Source organism: Ictalurus punctatus, chromosome 26 (assembly GCF_001660625.3).
Source record: "Ictalurus punctatus breed USDA103 chromosome 26, Coco_2.0, whole genome shotgun sequence".
Classification (NCBI taxonomy): Eukaryota; Metazoa; Chordata; class Actinopteri; order Siluriformes; family Ictaluridae; genus Ictalurus; species Ictalurus punctatus.
Window position 1 is genome coordinate 12167741 of NC_030441.2, and position 11881 is coordinate 12179621.

The following is an 11881-nucleotide window of genomic DNA, read 5'->3' on the forward strand; positions in this document are numbered from 1 at the left end:
AGATCAATCAATCAATCAATCAATCAATCAATCAATCAATAAGCTTAACGGCAGATCCCTGAAGCGCAGTGAGGTCACCCGGCCAAGCACAGTCATCATTCACTTACGTCGCTTTGGACTGACGCTTGAGAAAGCGAGGATATTCCATTCGACTTGCATCGATTCCTCTCTCCTTACATCTCATCCTTGCATCCTTTCCTCACATCCTAAGGGGGTGGAGCTAAGGTGCAAGGAACGGAAGCGAGGAAATGAGGATGCGCACATAAGAAATGAGACCCACCCACTATGTTCCCTTACTGGAAATGACGTAATATTTTCTGAAGCCTTAAAAGAAGGGGGACGAACTCTTAACCAACTTCATCTACAAATGTAAGTATCTTGATATCGTTGTAGCTCTCAAATGAATACTTACATTAGTGTTTTATTTGGCATTCTATATACGGTTTGTTTGAGTCTAACAAGTTTTAAGTGTTTAATGATTATTATTTTTTTAAATCCTCTAGCTAGCACACGATCCTGCTTGAAGTTCCATGACAGAAACACATTTTATTAATCTAACAAATTTCTATAACATGTAATGTCAGAAAGATATCGGTCCTGCCTGTTGATAAATGCCACTGGTGAGGTTTTACAACGCGAGTACATAGTCATGTCACCCAATGTTTAGTGAGCCAGGGCTCTCACCAGTGCCTCAACTCGTGTACACGATATATTGGTTCATGACCTAGGGAGCTGATTGAGACGCATCCTTAGACCGCAAATACAGCTAAACTACGGAGTCCTTTGCAGTTCGAGTTTGCTTCTTTAGTTGTACGCTACACGCAGCTAACAATTACTGGTTCTCAGAATGTTCTGGATTATTTTCCTTCACAAATTAAAAGTGCTCCTGAAATATCTTTTAGGCCTTCGTCATGTTGTAAGACTCCTTCTGAGGGTTTCTGAAACATGAAAGAAACAAGAACCCCTAATAGGTTCCTAGGAGAACTTGTCTTTCTTTTCTTTCTTTTTTGTGTTGTACCTCTGGGTGGCACTCTTACAATAGAACAGAACAGAATAGTCCATAAAAAATGTAAATATTCTGACAATTTATATTAAAATATTCCAGCATTACATTCAAAATAATAAACACTGACCCATGCGAAAGTTTTTATTTTTCTAAATATAAATTCAATTATATATTTATATATATATATATATATATTTTATAAGCATATGATTCACTCGTCCAATTATTATTATTATTATTATTATTATTATTAAATATATGAGCCTGCAAATTCTCCCATCTTTACACACCACAGACAACCTCAGTATATCAGAAGGTGTAGAAGAAATGTGATGTGCTGCAAAAATAAGTTTTAATGCACACACACACACACCAGGCGATGGCGGGAGGCGATGTGACGTCATGATCTGATGATGTTATCCAACATACACAACACACACACACATTAATAACTGTGAGAGGAGGTCACTGAGTTGAGGATCTCTGCTTTATTACCAATGTGTTATCAGTTATCATGTTCAGATCATTGTATTCAGGCTGAGAGATAAAGCCGTTCATTACACTGAAATGAGTTCAGTTCTGATATGTTATCAAAAGCATAAAAACAGAGGATCCTGATTCTCAGGTTCACATTTGGGTCTCCATAGAGACCAATTTCTGTGTAATTCTCTCTCTGTGTGTCTCTTCTCCACAAATTTCCATTTGAATATTTAGTAACAAGTTCTACAGAACAAGCTTACATTGCTATATGTGCAAGAAAGTGCTACGTAAAGTTCCCACGCAGGTATTTCTTCAACTTGCCTGCCAGGTTTAAGACTGTAATAACATGCAAGTCTGGAGGATAACAGCAGTGTTGCTAAAACACACATCTGATCAGTGTTAGCATTAGTTACTGGGTTTGTAATTGTAATACATCATCGCCAGTGCTACCTTTTTGGCGGGTTTGGCTTTGGATCATTTATTTTCGTCAGCAGAGTTGCCAATGGTAGTCAGTTTATCTGATGAGTCCACAAGGTCTATGACCCTTGTACAGACTTTTGTTGGCAGCAACTGTGTAAATGGAAAAAGAAAAAAACACACAGACTTCTGACCTCAGACCTCAGTGTGTGAGTTATAGTCTACAAACCCCAGTCTTGCAAATTTACACATAAGAGTTCACTACATTGTCTATGTACAAAATGGGATTTACTCCTGATAACTATTATGTGAAATTACACATCTGTTACGCTGTTTAACCAAGTTACAGTTTAACCCACAGTCACTATTCTCTGCTTCTCTGGAGACGCACTGGCTATTACTGCATCTAAGAAAACCAGGTAAATACTTTGAAATGCACTAAAGTAGGAATAAAACTTGACAGTGATGTGGTTCACTGTTACTACAGCAATGTTGATTATTTTCCAATAACGCTACTTCCCAAAGTGTTCCAAATTTTCCAACTCTTCCGTCCTGTGGCCTTTCCCATGTCAGAAAACTTACTGACACTGGAGACACTTCCCAAAATGCTAAATAAACATCTACTCAAGAAAACTTCACCATACCAATGATTACATGTTGGAGTTTTTCATGTTGGGGCACATCCATGCAAGTTGTTGTTGTTATAGAAACAATAATACTATATTAGAAGGATCACATTAATTTAAGCCTAGCAGCCAACACAACTGTAAAAGAACTTAATCTTCACCATTTGACCAATCAGAATTAAGAATTCAGGATAAACAAAAAGCCCACAACGTGGAGAAAGGTACTCAATTTCTACATAGTCAATGATCAATCATTAACCCCCTACATTCCAAACCATTTAACATATCTTTCTTTTACTGGAGTCTTTCTCACTCTTGTACCCTCATAAACAACTCAACATTTACATTGTATTGATCTATATGTATTGATGCTAAGCTAAACATACTTCAATTACAGATAAATTACATTATATGGCCAAACATTTGTGGAAACCTGACCATCACACCCATACGAGGGTCTTCCCCCAAACTGTTCCCACAAAGTTTGAATCACACAATTGTGTAGAATATCACTGTATGCTGTAGCATTAAGATTTTCCATCACTGAAACTAAAGGGCCCAAACCTGTTTCATCATTACAACGCCCCTGTGCACAAAGCGAGCTCCATGAAGACATGGTTTGCCCAGGTTGGACTGGAAGAACTTGAGTGTCCTGGACAGAGCCCTGACCTCAACCCCACTGATCACCATTGGGATGAACTAGAACACCGATTGCACACCAGGCCTCCTCACCCAACATCAATGCCTGACCTCACTAATGCTCTAGTGGCTAAATGAGCACAAATCCCCACAGCCATGTTATAATATCTAGTGGATAGCTTTCCCAGAAGATTGGAGGCTGTTATAACAGCAAAAGGTGGACGAACTATGTGTTAAAGCCCATGGATTTGAAATGGGAACATATAGGTGTGATGGACAGGTGTCCACACACTTTTGACCATATAGTTTATCAGTGGTTGTGTTTATCCAATGCAGTTCACAGACGACCCTTATCGTGAGTTCTTTGCTCAGAAAGTTGACCTGTGTCCTTCCAGTAGAGAGTGGAATGCACTTGTATTGGATTAGTGCTGTTTTCAGGATTTCCAAGAGCACTGACAGTGTAACTTAATAAGCACAAAAATGTTTGTTTATAAGATGTGAAAAAGACGTCTTTGCCACCATTAACGGGATGTTGAAATCAAAGACATAGACGAGATGACTATTGTGGTCATAAACGAGCCATCAAATGTAATACAGACCAAGAAGAAATACACATATTTAAGGGTCAAATCAAGCAGACTTAGACTGACCAATGGTAGATCATGTCATTTAACGGGCCAGTTTAAGTCCAGTCATGGACGTCCTTGGACATGCTCACAGTGTTAATCATTCAACAATGATCCAGAACTATTTTTGTCCCCTTATAAAAAATATTCTTTAAGACTGTGCTATCCCAGCAGCACTCTCTGCATCCTGTCTGCCGGTACTCTTCTCTCGTCCTCTGACTCGGCGTCGCTCTGTGGGTTGGAGCTGCAGGGAGAGCTACAATCAGGAGAGCAGAGGTACTGCATGAGGGGCAGGCGGAACTTTCCACAGAAGTCGACAAACTTGATGTGGCGCACTCGTGAGTCAAAGTATACACCTGTGGAAGGAGAAGATGCACTGAGGAGACATTCGTAATGTTCTTAATGCTTCATGTCCACCTGCTGTGTCAACTCTAACATGGCTAGCAGTGAATGGAAGATATTGAAGGCCAGTATCCCAATAGATTTCACATTAAAAAGTGTCCCTCAGAATTCACTGTCTGTAATCACAGTACCGCTGTAGTTCAGTTATACAGCTAGTGAAGGAGGAATTTGGTATTCAGGCCACAACTACAATTAAGTGAATTAGTTAACCATTATGGCTAAATACCTGCATCTCGACCATTTAAATGTTAAATTAGGGTTTATTCTTGAGCACACACTGGCTGTGCTGAGCACACGTGCTCAATATGTGCTGTGTTTATTCACTGACTGGCTAAATTGTGTCACTAAATGCCTTACACTACAATCTGTAGGGTTCCTGAATGGTTCTTCGGTTGGTTCGAGATTCTACTTGGAACCTTTTCTGAAAGGGAAACAGGTTCTACAACCCCAATTCCAAAAAAGTATGGAAAATGCAAAGAAAAAAAAAGAAGTGACATTTGAAAATTCAGTTCACTCTATACTATAAAGAAAACACATTATTAACACAATATTTGATGTTTTACTTTGTGAATTTAATTTTAAAAAAGTTGGGACAGTCGACTGTTTACCACTTGCAACATCACCTTTTCTTTTAGTAACACTTATTAAGCGTTTGGGCATTGAGTGAAGACAGCAGTTGGTTAAGTCTAGCCAGCGGAATTTTCCCCCAGTCATCCATCATGCATTTCTTCAGCTACACAACTGTACAGGGCCTTCGTTGCCGTATTTTGCGCTACATAATGCACCACACATTCTCAATGAGAGACAGGTCAGGACTGCAGGCAGGCCATGCTAGCACCCGCACTCTCTGCTTACACAACCATGCACTTGTAATCCGGGCAGTGTGTGGTTTGGCGTTGTCCTGCTATGGATGGAAGCATATGTTCCTACAAAAAGTGTACATAACTTTCTGCAGTAATGATGCCTTCACAGACGTGCAAGTTCCCCACGCCATGGGCACTGACACACCCCCATACCATGAGAGACGCTGGCTTTTGGACCTGACGCTGATAACAGCTTGGACGGTCCTTTTCCTCTTTGGCCCGGAGAACACGACGGCCGTTTTGTCCAAAAACTATTTGAAATGTCGACTCGTCGGACCACAAAACACGATTCCACTGTGCTATTGTCCATCTCAGATGAGATCGAGCCCAGTGAAGTCAGTGATGCTTCAGGACAGTGTTGATGTATGGCTTCTGCTTTGCATAGTAAAAACTTAACTTGCATCTGTGGATGCAGCGGTGAATGGTGTTGATGACAAAAGTTTACCAAAGTATTCCCGAGCCCACGTCAAGATCTCCATTACAGACTCCTGACGGTTTTTAAGACAGTGACGTCTGAGGAGTCAGAGATCACGCGCATTCAAAAGTGGTTTTCTGCATTGCCCTTTACGCACCAGGATTTGACCGGATTCCTCTAATCTTTTAGTTATATTGTGCACTCTAGAAGGTGAGATGCCCAAAATCCTACCGACTTGTCTTTGGGGAATGTTGTTCTCAAAGTGTCAGATTATTCGCTGACACATCTGTTGGCATATTGGTGAGCCTCAACCCATCCTTGCTCTTGAAGGACTGGGCCTATTTTGGAGGCTCCTTATATACTTATATACCTTTATATATGATTAGACGATTACCTCACCTGTTTCACATCACCTTCTTATTTCAACTTAACACATCACTATTAGTCCTAAATTGCCGTGTCCCAACTTTTTTTTAACGTGTTGCATGCATCAATTTCAAAATAAACGTTTATCTTCAAAGAACTATGCAGGTGATTAGGTAAAACATCCAATACCTTGTCTTTGTACATTTTTTCGTTTAAATTCAAATCATAGTACATTTACAAATCACTCCTCTTTTGTTTTTATTAGCATTTTCCATACTGTCCCAACTTTTTTGGAATTGGGATTGTACAAAGAATTTTGGAAAAACCAAAGAACGCTTAGGATAGTGCATTAAAATGGTTGTGTTGCAGATTCAAAAAAACTAGTTTGAGTCAGAATAATCAGGAGTAAAATTGTTTTTTGTCTACTTTGCTGTTTAGGTTCAGGGTCATAAAAGCAGCCATATGCTCATAAGCACATCAGCCCTTTACTCTGTCCTCCTTGCTTCTGTCTCTTACCCTCACATTTGGGGTTGGGACACTTGCTGGCCGAGTCCAGGTAGCGGCACAGGTTGGCTGGGAGGTCACTCACAACGTATGGAAGGTTCCGGGATTTAATGGTCCGTCCCGCCAACTCAAGCAAGGACGGGGGGTCATTGGTCATGTCCTTGACGAAGCGCACTACAAGAGGGTTACCGCGGAGACTGAGCTCCTGTAGGTGCACGAGACTGAGGATCTCACGTGGTAGAAATGTCAGGAGGTTATTATGGAGACTGAGAGACAGCAAGGAGTGCAGCCTGGGGGACAGACGGAAATGAAATAACATTTGAACAGGTAGCACATAAGTTAAAGCTAAGAAGTATGTCTAAATTTGGTTTGTGTATACTTGACTTGGAGGCAGCATTAAATTAAATGATTCCTGGCGATTTCTGACAAGAGTGTGCATTATTTTTATACTACTTCCTCATATAGCTGTACTAAACAGGAGGAAGAAACCAGGAATTAGGGAAATGTAATACACATTTATAGCTATAACAGTTTGTCTCAATGTCTAGACATCTAGATTTTCTCCTCATTACATTATTACAGATATGGCATAGGTGTTTGTTCTCCACCACTGAATTTTGGTTCAAGCAATGAAACATGGAAATGCTGCCAGATGATATGTAAAACCATTGTGGAGATGTAATGCTTGATGAAAATGACACTAAATTAGGAAAACTGCATTCAATCATGTTTTTCCAACAAAGAAGGTGTGTGGCTTCGTATAAATGTGGATTCTTCTTGCTGAACCATTCTAAACAAATTCAGAACCAGATGTTCTTATAAACTGTATATTTAAAAAGAAAATGCATATAGATGCATGCATATAGATAATTCAGTATATATAGTAACCTTTTTAGCTGTGGTGGAATGCTCTGGATGCAGTTGTCACACAGCACCAGGTACCTGAGGCAGCGCAGGTTAGCCAGTTCAGGAGGAATGAAAGAGATCAGATTCCCTCCCAGATACAACATCTCTAGCCTTCAAATGATTCAGCACAAAGCATGAAGAACAGGAGTACAGTCATCAGGATGTACAACCAGACAGAAAATATCAAACCCATTACATACTGTAGAGTTATAAATATCAAACACATTACATACTCACATAGAGTAGCACTACTTTATGTTTTTTTGTTTCTTTGTTTTTTTATTTTTTCCTCTGAATCAAGCACAACTTATAAGCACAAACGTTAGACTTAGATTACAAGTGCATCTTTAAAAATTGTAATATCGTGGAAAAGTTCATTTTGTTCCGTAATTTAATTCAAAAAGTTGAACTTTCATATATTCTAGCTCCATTACACATAAAGTGAAATATTCCAAGCCTTTTCTTGTTTTTATCTTGATGAGCACGGCTTACCGCTCATAAAAATGACATACTGGAAAAATCCACTGGGGCTTTTTGTCAAATCAACAAATCAACATGGGGCTCACACCCCTCCCCTTTCCCATTGTCCTACTCACCAGCAGCTAAACACAGAATCACGATACTCTACACACAGAAACCCAACAGTGCCCTGACTAATCTTATAACAGACTTGTGGCGATACAATCATTCAATTGTTTATCCTAATTGAAAATGTCCGATAAGATGATTTCCATTCTACCGGCAGAATTCACATATTCACACCCAGAGGCAATTTAGAGTAGCGAAACTAATATGTTTTCGGGACAGTGGGAGTAAACCAGTGCGGACACGGGGAGAACACCAGGACACAAACTCCACACAGACAGTAATCTAAGCTCAGGATCTAACTGGGTACCCTGGAGATGTGAGGCGACATGGCAGTATAGCGTTTCTGCCTCACAGCCCCAGGGTCCCAGTTAGATGCCGCCTTACATCTCTGTGATGTTTAATAATTAGACTATAATTTATGCAAACATATAAAAGATGTAATGAATGTTGGCTTAAATCATAATGGTGTTTGGAACTATACAGCTATAAAGTCAACACAGTAATGTGTTCATGGGTATTCAAATACACCAATGAACAAATCAAACCTTTTCCTATGCATCGTTTTGTCTGCTCTTGTTGTCTTTTCCACAAGCTGGTCACAAATGGGATTAAAAAAAAAAAACCCTCACCTGGTGAGGTTGTCTATTTCTGCTGGGATGCTTTTTAATCTGTTTCCTCCCATGGACAGAGACTGCAGTCGGCTCAGTTCCAGGAACTGTTTCGGTATTTCTCGGAATCGGTTCCCGCTGAAGTTCAGCGTCTGGATGGGCATCGAACCGAACCGCTTCGGAAACGAATCCTCGTCCAGTTGGTTGTTTTTCGCGACCAGCGTCTTTAGTTGAGTGAGTTGCAGAATATCCTCGGGGAAAACACTGAGCGTGTTGTTGCTCATGTCCAGGTATTCCAGGTTGGAAAACATGCAAAGGGATGTGGGGAAAAACGCGAGGCTGTTGTATGTCAGCTGAAGCTCTTGGATCTGTTTGCGTTGCGGCTCCGTGATGTGCTCCAGGTTCAAGTCGGCCAGCTGCAGACCCGAAAGGTTTAAAACCAGGGTTCCTTCACTGACTCTGGGGAAAGACTCCATTACTCCGAGTGCAAATAAATAAATAAATACAGCTGTTTGTACAGTGTATCGTACAGCTGCTACTGTAACATCACAGCTGGGCACGTGCAGCGGTTTGTTGATGCGCGAGCTTCTGCTCGGGAAGGTCAGCAGAAGCCTGTCCAGAAATGCTGCTCGGTGCCAGTCTGTAAATGAGTCTCGAGCGCACACGCAGGGTCTATTTATGCAGCGCGTGACGTCGGGCACGATCTTTGGTCAGAGTTCGCGCGCCTTTCACTATGCCCCACGTGAACGCAACACAAACGGAAGAATAGGTGAAAAAGGAACATGGGAAATAAATAAATCACGTAAGAACATCGCAAAAACAAAACAGCATGCCATACGTGTGAAAAAATGGCATTTATCACCATGCAAAAATATTATAACAGCCTAAAAACCTGATCACGCGCCCTGCATGTGCACAGTTAAGACATGAAAATGCGCGTGAGAAAATCACATGTGGAAGAAGAAAAAAAAAACTCCACAACATTCTCTAAGCTACATATGACAAATTATCCTTTCGAAATAAATGAATAATTTTAGAAAGTCCCATGCAGAAAAGTACAATCACACCCCCTACATGTGAACAACTATCTTTGGAATTTAATGAATCACGTGATTTAAAAAATCGCATATGAAAAATAAAACCACGTGCCCTACCTGCGTGTGAAAAAGTAAATGATTCGTTTGGGAAGTGATACTGTAAGTGCATGAAATGTAACATGTTAAGTGTCTAAAAACCACGTGTGTAAATTATTCACGTGTGAAATGATGTAAGAGCAGAAAGTGTTGACTTGTGCTAATGCACAATATGTTTAATGTTAAAATATTACACTTAGTGGCCGCTATAAGACAACCACACTGGCCAGTTATTATTTCAGTTTGCTGAAAATTTCTCAGAATGCTGGTCCATTCTCAGCACTGAGCCTGACATGTGGCACTGATGTGCTGGTATGCGTTTATCAGCCAGTGCAGTGCTTCTGTCGATTTAAACACAGTGCATTTTGATTGACCACTTTATTAAGCATTCCTACCCTATCTGTTCTTCATCTGGCTCTGTTTCTGACTCCATATATTTGCTTAGTGGACTTTTTTCTGGTCAGCAGTCACACACTGGTGTGTTTCTACCAGCACCACTCACACTACCATGTCTATGTCACTGCTGAGATTCATCCACCATCCAAGTAGTATCTGGTTAGTGCTTGCCATTTTCCATTGATGGACATAAACTGTGCCGAACAACAGCCAGTAAGGATATTTAACACGTATAACTTGCACCGCTATGATGAATTTACTGGCAATGAGAGCATGAAATTAATGATAATGATAGAACATTGTTACATCACGTTTAAAACACAGCAAGGTATTACTCAGTTTTTTGTCTGTGTATGTTTTGCAAATGTTAACTGTTTTTAAAATATAAAAAGAAACAAAATACACCAAGCCGGTTCATCATTTTTGATACACTACATGGTTTATCGGTGCTATACCAGATGTGTTGGCTGTTTAAAATGAACAATTCAAGGGCAGTGTATCAAAGTGTACAAGAATACAAAGTGAATAAATTACACTGATACACCCAATAATGTAATGCGCTGCACATTTCAGGAAGTGTGTGAGTAAGTCTCAGAGACCAGAACCGTCACTGAATACTATTTAGTTCACGGCAAACGTTGAAACATCATATCACATTTCCTCAAAAAAATCTAATAAATCATGCTCAGGATTCCTTATTCAGCAGTTTATCCTGTACCTGATGTACATACCGTATATACTGTTTTATTTATAGATGCCATTTGTATTAGATATAAAATAGCAACAACCTGCACAGGGACTTGTACGGTGGATGATCCATATAATCTAAACGTAATAAATGAATAAACTGATTTACAAATGTGTTATTGAACAAAGAAAAATGTATCATCATTGGGGAAAGAATCAGATTAGGGGTGGTAACAGTGCACCACATTATCCCCTCATGTTTTACTATTTACATCTACTTAAGAGAAGAAGGGGTCTTAATTTATTATTTACTTTACTTCTCATAATCAGTACATCCATATATTTAACCAGAGTAAATAGATATCCTTATATTGATCAAAGTTCTATCACTGATAGAACCGAATCACATTGGATCATATTATCAAAAGGAACATCAAAATGGAGACAATGATGTCAAAGCATGTGTAAATGGGCATATAATTTAGAATACTCGTTGATGGCACTAATCAGTGATGTAAATAGAATTTCATTCCTTTTGAGCCTGAGAAAGGACGACCCGCTTATAGAAAAGGTGGGTTTACCTGTTCATCTTTTTAATCTTCTGTTTCATAAAAGCTGCTGTTCTCAGATTTGTTCCCCAAAACTGGGCCTGTTGTGGAAATACTCAAGAATTTCCTACGACACCTCGATCATTTTAATTGTAAGCTGAGTGTAAAGTGTTTAATCTGACCCGTGTGGTACAGACTGTCCTTTGGTGGTTTATTAATGTGAGGAGTTAAAAATTACCGGCCATCTAATAAATTGTCTGACGAAGAGCTTAAGTGCCTTGGTGCTGTTTATCAGTGGCGTAACATGTTTCATGCTGATTTTAGATTGCTTTTGTTTTTCCAAGCATTCATTACCCTGATTATATAGATAATACATCACTGCTGTGAGCACAACCACACATTCATTCAAACTTTGCCAACTGCTAGGAAACTCTCAACACCATTTCAAAAGGTGGTAATATAAAATATAGTTTCTAAAAAAAAAAAAAGTCATAGTAAGCAGAGTAGGTCTCTATGAGATCTCCTCAAAAGATTAGCATTAAAACAGTGTGTACTGATATTTAGAATAATTAACACAATGATATGAAACAATATAAAGTTAAACCACACAAATGATATCACTACAGTGGACTGAACAAGAGGGGTAGACTATTCACGTCCAATATCATCGT

General features: G+C 39.6%; 2 protein-coding genes across 3 annotated transcripts in view; both read right to left on the reverse strand.

The window, feature by feature from the left end:
* Window positions 1-1479: 1479 nt before the first annotated feature.
* lrrc58a (leucine rich repeat containing 58a) lies at window positions 1480-10241 on the reverse strand. Of its 2 annotated transcripts, none has more exons than XM_017457983.3 (4): window positions 8468-10241; window positions 7233-7361; window positions 6363-6634; window positions 1480-4150 (listed from the first exon to the last, which is right to left on the reverse strand). In XM_017457983.3, exons 1-4 carry the CDS (start codon window positions 8920-8922, stop codon window positions 3957-3959), a joined length of 1050 nt encoding a protein of 349 aa, XP_017313472.1. In that variant the 5' UTR covers window positions 8923-10241; the 3' UTR covers window positions 1480-3956. The 2 variants fall into 2 exon arrangements, with proteins under 2 accessions (XP_017313472.1, XP_017313471.1); XM_017457982.3 differs by having other exon boundaries at window positions 6357-6634.
* A 151-nt stretch (window positions 10242-10392) lies between these two features.
* fstl1a (follistatin-like 1a) overlaps window positions 10393-11881 on the reverse strand; it is a 20358-nt gene continuing 18869 nt past the window's right edge. Inside the window, exon 11 of the mRNA XM_017457984.3 lies at window positions 10393-11881. This exon is cut by the window's right edge and continues 76 nt beyond it. The gene's annotated coding sequence lies outside the window, so the exon portion shown is untranslated.